We start from the raw sequence: 13,726 nt of genomic DNA on the forward strand, positions 1-13,726 counted from the left end.
ATATATATATATATATATATATATATATATATATATATATATATATATATATATATATAATATATATGTATATATGAGCGTTATCATTAAAATTAGCGTGTTTTTAAATAGAAACACTACATAAAACTAAAGCAATACTTATATATGTATCTAAGTGTTTTTTAAACAGACCAGAGTAAAAGCACGAAAAAACTTTACAGGACCAGAACAATTGAGTGCGTGTGGTCAGAGCGGCGCTGACTTCCTGTTTGTCAGACTTGACGGTAAGAGAATGAAAAAAAAACTGGAGATTCATTTTCTCACCGGAGCAGAGAGGATTCCAACGCAGCAGATATGTCCTCGGCTGGCGTTTTGACAGGCGTACTTTTTGCGGTAATGTTATTTCAGCATGTCTCATGTACTGAGCTGAACGTCAACAGACCTAGTAAGTGAGTTTCATTTGCTTTGTGTTCACCTCTCTTGTGGAATAAAATGTAAGCATTTTTGTTAGGTGAAGTGCGACAGATAGCATCAGTAAAGCCTTCTTGCTTTGACGAAAAGTTTCACAGAATGAGCAGACTTGTTAACACCCGGGGTTAAGGATTTAAAATAAAGGTGCCTTCAATATTGTAGCTTGGGAAAGGGTCTATATAAATTTCATGTATTATTATGATTATATTCAAATGTTTCAGCTTGCAAAGTGATAAAACGATAAACGGCTTTACAGTTAGGAATCAAATACTTCTGCTTCTCCATGCCATACAGTCAAAAATGAGAACACCTCCACTTAGAAGCTACGTTTCGATTATATGAGGGCATGTCACATTTTATTAACTGACTGCTTCTTTCATCACTTTGAGTCTTTATCGCCAAATTTAACTGAATTAGTGGGTTTGAAAATGTTTGTTATAATAAAGATATTTGCATCGTTTTTTTAAGTAAGCTTTAACACTCTAAAAGGTTTTTGAGTTTCACGTGTAATCCGAAATGTAAATACCGAGCTAACATATTTTCGATATGTGAAAGTGTACATCCAGTTATTTTGCTGTTTCACTTAATGGTGATAGTGAGCAAGAGTCGGTTTTGAAATCGCTGGGCAAAAAGTAGGACTGAATGCCAGTATATTGCAAACTGCATTATTACATTTGTTCATCTGTTGAACTTCCTTCACCTATATCTGGCTCAAAGCGGAATGTGTGCTTGTTCCGACAGCAAAAGACTCAAAAGCCAAGAACAAGTTCTAGATGGAATGAAAGTCCAAGACAGCACGAATAAAATGATCCGTCCATTCATTTTCTGGACTGATAGGGATGTCCGACAAGTAAAAAGGTTTGCGAAAATTGATGGTGACTCGGGGTTGAGGGGGAATAGGTTCTATTTTCCCTATTTTATTACTTTTATAAAATTAATTTTAAAAATAAAAGTATAATACCAACGACTGTTATGTCACAAACTTTACTTGTATGCGACATTTTCGCTTAACATAGGCGAGGCAGCAGGGTTTTGTTAGTTGCTAAACATTAAGAGACTCTCCCGATAGGCACAAAAACCCACAAGTCTATAGTTCAAGTGTTATTACACAAAAAATGTGTAAAGTAACGTGTGAATGTCATTAATGTTTTTGACCTGCATATCTATAAAGACTGTGGTGGGGTGGCGCCCTCCACGGGGTTTGTTTCCTGCCCTGCGCCCTGTGTTGGCTGGGATTGGCTCCGGCAGACCCCCGTGAACCCTGTAGTTAGGATATAGCGGTTTGGATGACGGATTGATGGATATCTATAAAGAAAGGACAATTCACTAAACGTCGAAAAACACATCGCCTTACCTGTTGATTTTCCATTTGCAACACAATTTAAGCCGAATAATTTGTTTGTTTCTGGTAACGTTATGCCAGCGAATGCCGTTAGCTCGAGAGCGGTACATCATGGACTAGAAGATCAGCGGAGCAGAATATGCCTATAGACAGTTTTAGGTCCGCCGCCGAGTAACGTGCTCGCAGTGCCACCATGTACTGGAGGAAAATGCGAGGGAGATTTTCATTGACAAATATTGAGAAGTTAGTTAATTTAACGGGGCTGCACGGTGGCGTTGCTGCCTCGCTATCAGGACACCCGGGCTCGCTTCCCCGGTCCCTCCGTGCGTGGAGTTTGCATGTTCCCCGTGTCTGCGTGGGTTCACCCCGGGTGCTCCGTTTTCCTCCTACAGACCAAAGACATTCAGGTTAGGTTCATTGGCGATTCTAAATTGTCCTAAGTATGTGCTTGGTGTGTGTGTGCGCGCCCCGGCTGGCGCCCTCCCTGCCCGGGGTTTGTTTCCTGCCAGTGTATATATATATATATATATATATATATATATATATATATATATATATATATATATATATATATATATACTGTGGCCCCGGCGGGCTGGAGCCCCGCCGGGCATAGGAGGACATGAGGAGGGCTTGTGCCTCCTCCAGACCCGAGGCGTCCGTCCTGGTTCTATTGGGAGCCACGGGTCGAGGGCATGGAAGCCCTACCCTGTAGGGGCCCGTGGTTGCCGCCAGGCGGCGCCCGATGCCGGTTGATCCCATGCAGTCGCCGGCGGGCTGGAGCCCGGCGGGACACCTGGAGGGCGAGAGGAGGCTTGTGCCTCCTCCACACAGCAGGCGTCCGTCCTGGTTCTGTTGGGGCCCGGGTTGAGGCATGGAAGCCCTTCCCTGTAGGGGCCCGTGGTCACCGCCAGGCGGCTCGATGCGGTTTATCCCGCGGTCAGCGGCTGGGGCTGGAGCCCGGCGGGCCAGACAGAGTGGGCGTCCGTCCTGGTTACGCAGGGGCCTCGGGTACAGGGCATGGAAGCCCAGCCCTGTAGGGAAGGCTTCCATGCCCTCAACCCGTGGCCCCAACAGAACCAGGGCGGACGCCCCCGTGTGGAGGAGGCACAAGCCCTCGCCCTCAAGGTGTCCCGGCGGACTCCTCCCGGCCGGCGACTGCATGGGATCAACCGGCATCCGAGCGCCGCCTGGCGGCTAACCTGAGCCTACAGGGTAGGGCTTCCATGCCCTCGACCGTGGCTCCCAATAGAACCAGGACGGAGAGCTGCCAGGAAGGCAGCCAGCACTTCCGCCACGCTGGGGCGTGGCCAAGGAACAGGTGCCGGAAACACCTGGGGCTCATCCGGAGCCTTATTTAGGCCGCCTCCCTCCAGTCGGTGGTGGAAGTCGGGAGGAAGAAGGACTGAGCTGGAGGCGTGGCCAGGAAGCAAGGCACAGGACTGTGGGCCCTGGACTTTGGGGATTCGTGCAAGAGGCACTATATATATATATATAAACTAAAGTTTATTTGTTACATACAATTATACGCATAGTGCAAGTTGTAGTGAAACATGTTATACAGCAGTCCAAGATTAATACATAAAAAACTGGCTTTAATAAGAAGGCTGCTGCTGTCAGTTACATGTTTGTACGTGGCAGTGAGATGGTAAGATCTGCTTCATTGTATTGCAGGTTTTCATTTAAAGATATTGACATTCGAATATAGCAGGTCCAACTTGTTGTGTTCACAAATGGAACATGGTAATTGAAGTGTTTTTGTTTTGTATTTAAGTCACCAGCATTCTAGGGCTGAATGATTCTGTTAATGGAATATTAGCATAAAGTGACTCACTACTGTTCCTGAGTTAATAAAAATTAATCAGGATGATGTAAGTTATCTTTCTAGGTTGTAACGTGGATGAATTCAGTCAGTATTTCAATGACTGGATAGACCCTTTGTTAAGGTCTTGTTACACAAGAGTAAATGAGTGGTGCAGTACCTAAACTACAATATTACCAATGTGGAATTTGCAGAGTTTGGGCACCCTACTAAATCACAGCTTGAAAACTTATTTTGTGGCTGGGAGTCTTTGAATCTTATTTTGTACCATTCTTCCCAGCAGATCATATCCATTTGTGAGATACTCTTGGGCTGCCTTGCATGTACAACATGTTTAAGTTCTACCCACAGATTGTCAAACATGTTCAAGTCTGGGGTCGGTAAGGTCCATTCCAAAACTTTCACCTTATGTTTCTTGAGATGCTTAATAGGAGATTTCAAAGTATGTGGTGTAGAAGCCATGCTTTTTGCAACTTCGGTTTCCAGCCTAAGTCAAGTCTCTGACATTTTCCTCAAAGATCTGTTCATATTCAGTGGAATCCATTCATCTTCCTTGGTACTCATACAATGGTTGCCCCATACTTAACAGTTGGCAAGGTTTCTTCAAATGCTTTCTCTCAATTTTAACTTCATTTGCCCACAAGCACAGTATGTTTGCATACTTAAGATGTTTTTTGTAATGATATCACAGGTAAGGTTTCCTTCTGATATACAGTATCTTCAATAAAGGTGAAGTCATGTTTGTGAATGGTAGATCCCTCTTCTATAATTGTATATGTACATTAACATATTTATAACAGTGCCATTGTTTTAGTTTGCTGTCAAAGCTGCATCTATTTTTTACTTAAAATGTCAACAAAATATGTAAGCTAGCCAGTGGTGCCCAAACCCATTGAAATGTATATACATTTAAAGTAGTAAAAATTGAGGCTTGTACTCTGAAAGCTATTTCATTTTTCATGTGGAATGGATAACAGATACCACGTGAGTACATACAGGAACTGGAACTGAGATATGTGTGAAAAAGTAATGACTAAGGACTTGTGGACTGAAGTGACAAGTTTAAAGTGTCAGTTAAAAACCTGTGCAGGAGCACACCAGAATAATAATTCCGAGTAGACAGACAATTCTCATTTCCTGAGGCAATATTTGTGATGTAATCAGTTTTAAATTACAGAATGCTGAAGAAAGCAATGGAAAATGCAAATGAAATAAAATGTTTTTATGCTTCCATACAGTAAAATAATATAAAAAATATCCATCCATCCATATCCAACCCGTTAGATCCAAATTTACAGGGTCAGGAGGGGTCTGCTGGAGCCAATCCCAGCAAACACAGGGTGCAAGGTAGAAAACAAACCCCGGGCAGGGCGCTAGCCCACCGCAGGGCTATAAAAAAATATGCACATCTTAATACACAAGGAATGAATAGAAATAAACACTTAAGTCAGAGTATAATATGTCCTTTAGAGCAATGTGGGACAATACTTTTTCTGTGGTAAGAGATCACCTTATTGCAATAAACAATTCATTTTTGAGTTTTTAAATCAATTATTTGGTGTTGGTATTTATGCCTCTTCAGATATGTTTGTATGCATACCATAAACAAGATCATGCTAAAAAGAGGGTACAAATGGGACTTTAACCACAGGGCTTGTTGACTTGCAGTCAGATATGCCATTATGTACTATTCTTCAACTGCAGTAAATTGACACTAAGATTGCCTCTTAAGGCTGTTAAATTTTATAATTGTTTTTCATATTTTTTTCAGGATTAAATTTGGATTTAATGAGGGATGATGTTGATCCATCACTGAAAACCCTTTTTCAGAAAGATTTCAGAATTTCAGAAATCTAATCTTATTCTCAAAACCACTTAATCCAGTTCAGGGTTCTAAATGAGCAGGAGCCTGTCCCAGCAGCACTTGGCTCAAGGCAGGAAACAGACCTGGGTGAGGTGCCAGTTTCATCGCAGGACCTACTCATGCACATACCCATACTCCTGATGGGCCAGTTTAGACTACTAAACCTAATCTGCAGGTCAGCAGGGATATGGTAGGAAAACCTGACTATCCTGAGGAACACCGAGAAAGACGCAGGAAGAACACACATAATCTATACACACAAGTCCCAGGCACAATTTTCAAATCCAGGTTTCTGGATCTGTGTGTCATAATCAAGTTTAATTTTTGGGGTTATGCTAATTTTTAATTAAAATTGATATATTTTTCCCATCTTTGCTGTCAAAGTTTTGGTTCATCATTAAGGCTGCATCCTGTGTTTCTTGGGGCGTTGCCTATGAGGTTGCAATGTCAAGTCTGGTTCATTGGTGTGATGGGATAAAAGGTCAGCTAGAAACTCGTTTCATTATCCAATACAGTATGTGGATACAATACCTTTAAAAAAGCTCTAATTTCTACTTTTCACATCTTTTTTGGTTTTGACTATTTGCCTAGTTTTTTTACTTTAATTCTTGCTTCTTGTCTAGATTTTGGTTGCTGTTTTTATTTTTATTTTTTTGTTTTGCTTTCACACGTATCTCCCAGTTCTTCTCTGAAACATTTCACTTGTCAATTCTAAAGCAGGACATAGCGCCACCCAGCACAATTCTGCAGTATATCACATAAAAAGGCAGAAGAGATGGATAAATAAAGTTTCTCCCAGCAAATGAATGGGAAATCAATTTTTGTTGTAGGTGGTTTCTTTCAGATCTGTCTTTCACCTTCACTCCTGAGAAACCCCACCATCATAATAGTCTATAGTACGATTGAGATTGGAAGCCCATTCCAACAGCATTAGACAAAAGGCATAAATAAATATGGACTGGATGACAGTCCAGTGCAGACTGAATTATTTCATCCATCCATCCATCCATCCTTCTGTTTTTTAAAACTCACTGTTTTCATTACAGGGTTGTGTGGAGCTGGAGGCTCTCCTTGTTGCAAGGGACCAAGGCAGGAACAAAGTATAGGTGAGGAAACCAGTTTTATTTCCTCCATTACATGGTCAGATGCATTGGACACAAACCTAAAGGAATCCTATCCTGAATTAACATTCTTCTCTTAAAATAAACTAACTTTTAAAAAGTGTTGTTTTTGTTAAGGAAACTCTTTAATGCAAACATAGCTGATCACCCTATCAGTTATTCAGTCTTTTTTATTTAGCGTGTTTAAAGTGGGAGGTATTATGGTGCAGTAATTAACATTGTTACTTTGAACCTCCAGGGATCTACATTTACATGTTGGCCTTGTCATTGTCTATGTAGAACCTTCTTTTCCTTTGACTGTACACTTTTGAAGTTTTTCCTTGTTTTAATTGTTAGATGAAATTTAAATATTTAATATTCTGTGTGCTTCTGCTGAAAAGGTGATTTAAAGCATGGGTACACACAAACCAACATTCACTAAAAAAGCAGCAAAGGTTTTGTTTGTTGAAGTAGCAAAAAAAAAAAAAAATCTAAGATGATGCACTAACAATTATAGGCCAGTTATTCTCACTAATTGAAACATATATATCCATCAATTTTCTCAAGTCATTTTCTTCTGGTCACACTTGTAGGAGTCTTTTTTGATAGTAACAGACATAAATCAGTTCGCTACAACAAAGCAAATTCTCTCCCTCACACACACACACACAGAATGATACACACACTACAAACAGGCAAACAATCTAACACAAACTGCACAATCACATACATACACCCACAGGATGACATATATCCATCCATCCATCCATCCATTATCCCACCACTATAACACAGGGTCACGGGGGTCTGCTGGAGCTAATCCCAGCCAGCACAGGGCGCAAGGCAGGAAACAAACCCCGGGCAGGGTGCCAGCCCACCGCAGAGGTGCAACCTAGAAAAGCTCTTTCAGACACACATCCTTAATTAGAAACTGAAAAATCTCACACACATATACACAGACATGAACAGTTATACTATACATAAGCATCCTTTACAATCGCTGTCATACAACCACAAATATACTCTGCCATATCTATTCTGAAGATCATACACACCTAACCCTGAGAAAATCACACCTACAAAATGACAAACCAATATAATTGTACAGAGATATTCACATCAGATGATTAGATAAACACACACTCAGGCAATTATGAAAAATTGCTCACCCACACGGACACACAACTGCAGATTAAAACCATCTGAAGGGGTTTTTAAGTCCTTAGGACTTGCACAGTTTTTACCACAATATGTATTTTCTGACTTTTCTGTTAAATTTACTTTTAAACAGTTTTGAGCTATGCATTTGTGTAAACGTGGGTGGCGCAGTGGTAGTGCTGCTGCCTCGCAGTTGGGAGACGTGGGTTCGCTTCCCGGGTCCTCCCTGCATGGAGTTTGCATGTTCTTCCTGTGTCTGCGTGGGTTTCCTCCCAAAGACATGCAGGTTAGGTGGATTGGCGATTCTAAATTGTCCCTAGTGGGTGTGTTTGTGTGTGTCCTGCAGTGGGTTGGCACCCTCCCTGGGATTGGTTCGTGCCCTGTGTTGGCTGGGATTGGCTCCAGCAGACCCCTGTGTTTGAATTCAGCGGGTTGGATAATGGATGGGTTTGTGTGAACATATCTTTCAAAATAAATGCACCATGCTGTATATGTAGTTGTGTAATATGTATTTTATCTGAAAAAAATGGAACCATATATAGTATTTCCCTTAATAATAAATATCTAAGAAGACATGTGAAAAGTAAATACAACCCAAGAAATGTTTTTTTTCTTTCAGCATATGTGGTCATATCTTCATTTAAACAGTATCTATAGATAGATAGATAGATAGATAGATAGATAGATAGATAGATAGATAGATAGATAGATAGATAGATAGATAGATAGATAGATAGATAGATAGATAGATAGATAGATAGATAGATAGATAGATACTTTATTAATCCGAAGGGGAAATTCAGATAGATACTTTATTAATCCGAAGGGGAAATTCACATAATCCAGCAGCAGTATACTGATACAAAGAAACAATATTAAATTAAATAGTAATAAAAATGAAAAGAATTAAAATAAAATTAATGTTCGCATTTACTCCCCCGGGTGGAATTGAAGAGTCGCATAGTGTGGGGGAGGAACGATCTCCTCAGTCTGTCAGTGGAGCAGGACAGTGACAAAAGTATAGATAAAGGTGATAAAATATATCAAACATCATGCGACATTTGCATTTTGTAGACTCTTGTATAATTAAAATAAACAAAAATAAAAATTTTGCATGTAGAAAAAGTAAGTACATCCCTGCATTTGTCAGTCAGTCAGTCATCTTCCAACCCTCTATATCCTAACACAGGGTCACGGGGGCCTGCTGCAGCCAATCCCAGCCAACACAGGGTGCAAGGCAGGAACAAATCCCTGGGTAGGGCGCCAACCCACTGCATTTGTCACTACCTTAAATACCTAACAATAGAATCAGATTTATGTGCACATTATTACAACATTATTAGAGATGATCTTGACTGAACCTGCCTTTTTAAACCTCAGACATTTAGCCTGGCTTTCTCTTTGAAGCTGAAGAGTGTGTTATCATCCATCCTAGACTGATAGAGGCCTTCAGAAAGAAGGGTATTGATGATTATGAATGAGTCTGGGAAGAAATTTTTTCAAATCTAACATTTGAAAATGAACCATTCTATTGTCCAGAAAATCTTCTTTAAATGAAGAACGTTTCAAACAACTGCCAACTTGTCCAAGCCAGGCCACCTCAGCAAGTTCAACCCAACTGCAGAATGCAAGATGCTGAAAGACATATTGAAGAACAACTAAATTTCACCATGGGACCTATAGGTAGCTTCTGCCTCGGTTGATATCAAACTGCACGACTCTACCATTAAGAACTGGCTGCACAAATTATATCTACATCTAATAAAGGAAACCATTGCTGTCCAGAAAGACCATCAGGGAAAGACTAAAGTTTGACCATAAACACATAGGCGAAGACCAGGATTTCTGGAGGAATATACTCTAGACAGATGAGGCAAAGATAGTTAATTGGCCACAGTACCAGAAAACATGTTTGGTAAAAATCAACTGTAATACATCTTGATAGAAGCATTATGGTTTAGGGCTACTTTGCCACATCAGGGCCTGTGAAACTTACCATCACAGAGTACACTATGAATCCTTCATTGTGCCAGAGGTTGCTTGAGGATGAAGTGAGACCATCTGTCTGAAGATTAAGGCTCAGCTAAAAGTGGACCTTGCAACATGATAATGACCTTAAACATACCAGTAAATCAACTAAGGAATGGCTACGATAAAAGAAGTCAAAGCCCAGATCTGAATCTTATCGAGATGCAGTGGGGGTGATTTGAAATGGGCAGTGCACACCCCTCAAATATCACACAGTTGAGAACAAATTCTCCCTGTCAATGTCAAACAGTTATAGGAAATGCCTACTTGAGGTTCTTTGTGCCAAAGGGGGCAATAAAGGGTGTATTTTCTCACAGATGGGAATGGCATTTCTTTTTATGTTTTATTAAATAAGATATTGCAAAGTCAAATTTTCATTGTTTTTTTTTTCATTTATGTCATCTTTATCTAAAGATACTTTTTAAATGAAGATCAACTCTTGACATGTCCACATATGTTAAAAAAGAAAAAAAATAAATAATTGTATGTACCTACTTTTTCACAACACACAATGTCTTATTATCTAAAAAAAGCTAAACATAGTCTTCCCAATTCCAGTTTATTCTGAATTCCTGGTAACCCACTAAAATTAGTTCATTTATGTACAAGGGGCATTCAAAACATTTCAGCACTTTTATATTTTCGTTGGAAAAGGTGAAGGTGGGAGTAGTAATTGAGCATTGAAAGGTTGGTATGACGCTGGGAAAATTTTTATCACAAACTATGTAGAAAAGTGATATCATTTGTTTTTGAAAGTAATAGTTAAAAATAGTGAGGAAACGTTTTGAATGTCCTTGTAGCTGCATCAAAAATTTGTATGCTTCAATCTGACTTTTAACTTATTTACTTTATACTAGGCTAATAGGTTTATAGGTAGTGCTGTGCCCAGAGTGATTTTTTTCTAGAACATATATCAGTTTAAGAATCACATGTGAGTTTTCTGTTGGCTAATATTTGCAAAACCAAGTTAATATGCCACATTTGAAATGCACTGCAAAATGCAACAGGCTAGAAAATGTACACATAGCATACTTTTAAGGAAGATAATTTAACTTACATATTAACAGCTTTTAAAGCATCAGGAGGAGTGAGATGTTGATGCACTCATTCTGTCCCATTCGCAGTACATTAACTGGGATTACTTCACGAAGCAGTAACATCCTACCCATGCACATAGTCTGCTGATGTTTCATGAACTTATGTTGGGGATCCATGTGCCATTAGTGGCGACCATTAGAGGTAAAGAAGAGGAAAATGTACTAAGTAAACAAGTTGGTGTTACTGCTATCAAAGCAAAGTTGAAACAGTAAAATAATTTGAGAAGGTGTCATTGTTGAACACAGTTGTGTTTGCAGTGTTCCCTATAGACAACCATAATTATTATTTAGGAAATTACATACTGAAATATAAAGTATTTATATTTCAGTGCGACACCAAGCTGGAAATTAAAGCAAATCAGTGGAACTTGTGAGACGTTATTGAAAACACAGGTGTATTGCAACTTTGCCAGTGAGATTTCAAACAGTTATTTTATTTATTTATTTTTTTTTAAAATGTCAATTAAATTCAGATGTAGTACTTAATAAGCAAAATCTGAATTAGAAATTTTTTACCATGGGGAGAAAAATCACAGGAAGTTACACTCATTCTCATTGTGACTGTATGGCTTGATTGGCACATAGTTGTATATTAATGAGCCCAGTTAAATGACCTTTTATTTCCTGCAGTGGAAAAAAACAAAAGTCATTACAACATTTGGAAAATATCTAAACATAGAGTGCGAATGAAAGGAAAATATTATTTTTAAGGGTTAAAGACAATGCCTCATACAGTGGGATTACATGGTGTAGGTTAGATTTCATCCTTAAATGCTTTGCATTACCTTGTGGCATTGCTAAGAGTATGTTTTTTGTTTTTTTAAATCTGCCACCACTTTACTTATTATAAGTTTAAAAATGGCTATTAAGATTTTTATGGGAATCCTCAGATAAATTCCAGAGACACCGTATGTATGTATATATATATATATATATATATATATACAGTGTTAATTAATGTTTGCTATTGTTTTAGGTGTCTGAAGATCCCACTGTGTTCTAACTCATTTTCAGTCATGCATTGATTCCATTTGTGAATGAATACTACAGATCTGTCATAACCTGTAGTTTATTTTTAACTTTTTTAGTGTCTCCTTGGCCTTATTTCAGAGGTGATTTTAGAGGTCAAGAATGGTTGTCACTTTGTTTTTTGAATCAAACAAATTTTAATAGTGTTAAAGAAAATTGTAAAAGAAAATTGTAAAAGTAAATACCACTATCTCGAGCATCTGTAGTTAGGTATGTGATCATGCGTTGCATGCATGAATACAACCTAGTATCTTGTGTTTTTGCTTGAGTATTTAAAAGACTCTCTAGTTTTAAGCTTTCTTCTGCTCCTTGATAAAGATTTACATCTAATGGCTTCGGCTTTGGCTCCATTCAGCATTTTTGTTTTCTGACATTCTCACTACGATATTCTAGGTTATGCTGCCAAATGTTGTCTTAATGGTGTTGACCTTGGCCAGTTACCTTTTATGATCAATCTTATTTTTTCCTTCCAAAAATGACTGTAGAATCTGATCAATAATGCGTTTGAATCTGTTTTTAACACTTGTAACTCATAATCTAATACTACTAGTGTCCATATGGGTGTCTCCATGTGGGTGGTTCAAGTCATGACTAAACTTCCTCCTTATGGAGCTCAATGATTAAATCTGATATCATATTATATGACTTCTCGTTGTGGGATATGTCAGAATAACCTCAGTTGCTGATCTTGTTGTTGGACCATGTCAAAAAATCACTGACTAAGCCTCATTTACTGACTGAGTGCCGACCTTATTGCATAGAAGTGCTCACCCATTTTTGTGGCAGGAAATAATGTACAGCCTGACAGAGAGAGCCCTTGCTGTATGAAGGGTACACAGGTACAGTGAGTTCAGACGCATGCTTGGCTGTTTTATTTTTTTCCATTTTCCATTTTTTGTGGTACATAAAACAGAAGACATCAGCCAGACAAACTTTTCTTCTTTTAGTGAGGTCCAAAACCCCTATGCTGGATGTGCATTAATTGCTTTTCAGGACTCATGCAAACAAAGCCCTTCCCCACAACTAAAGGCAAAACCAAACCCGTTCGGTTTGAATGGAGTGAGTTTCTGGGCATGTCACAGTACATGATAGACTTTATGCCACCAACTGTGAAAATTATGCAAATGAAGGGCTACCAAAATCACTAGAAAAGTAGGTTAATGTGACATAGCTTTAAGGTGGGTGGTATAAAAGATAATGTTGGGATGTTAAAGAGGAAAAGTGGAGCACAAAAAAGCAGAGAAGATGATAGATAGAAAGTCAATGACATGGCTTTTGATATGATTTCAGTGAAAGAGAGGAGAGTGACAGTTGTGCATTTTATCATTTTGGTGGTGCCCCCCTTGAACCAAACCTGAACAGACAGACCAACAGTACATCACTCATCCAAATTATCAATGTACCTATCAGACGCACTTTAGAGCTAAACATTCCCAAACACAGGGAATACAAATGGCACCGCAATCTGGAATCACACCAAGGTTCATTAGTGATGAAAAGAGAACGCTGCCCTCGGGACACCATTACCCTCTGGGCAAATGTATTGATGCAATGAAATATGCATAACACATACACAGTGTGAGTGCATTTTGAGCTATATTGTATGAAAACGTGCTATATAAATAAATGTTGTTGAGTGCTAAATCATGAAAGGACATTAGTGCACAGCTTGTTACCAGTAAATAAAAACCTGCGGTTTGTGGTCTAATGATTAAAGTGAGACTAGGATATTGAAATCAATAGCTAAAATATAATTTAAAGTACATCCTTAACATCTGTCTGTCTTCTGTGCTCACTTTTCAAAATTCAAGCACATAAGAGCCTGTCTTAGCAGCA

At 39.0% G+C, this 13,726-nt stretch overlaps 1 protein-coding gene across 2 annotated transcripts in view; it reads left to right on the forward strand.

Moving 5' to 3' along the window:
• Nucleotides 1-300: 300 nt before the first annotated feature.
• The window catches only part of si:ch211-132p1.2 (proteinase-activated receptor 3), a 28,606-nt gene continuing 15,180 nt past the window's right edge, over nt 301-13,726 (forward strand). Inside the window, exons 1-2 of one of the 2 annotated variants that reach the window (XM_039775425.1) lie at nt 301-424; nt 6,525-6,584. In XM_039775425.1, the coding sequence (XP_039631359.1) occupies nt 334-424; nt 6,525-6,584 (151 nt within the window). In that variant the 5' untranslated portion in view covers nt 301-333. The remainder of the gene's footprint in view (nt 425-6,524; nt 6,585-13,726) is intronic. The other variant, XM_039775426.1, reaches the window with a different exon arrangement.

The sequence above is a fragment of the Polypterus senegalus genome, chromosome 13, assembly GCF_016835505.1.
Source record: "Polypterus senegalus isolate Bchr_013 chromosome 13, ASM1683550v1, whole genome shotgun sequence".
Classification (NCBI taxonomy): domain Eukaryota; kingdom Metazoa; phylum Chordata; class Cladistia; order Polypteriformes; family Polypteridae; genus Polypterus; species Polypterus senegalus.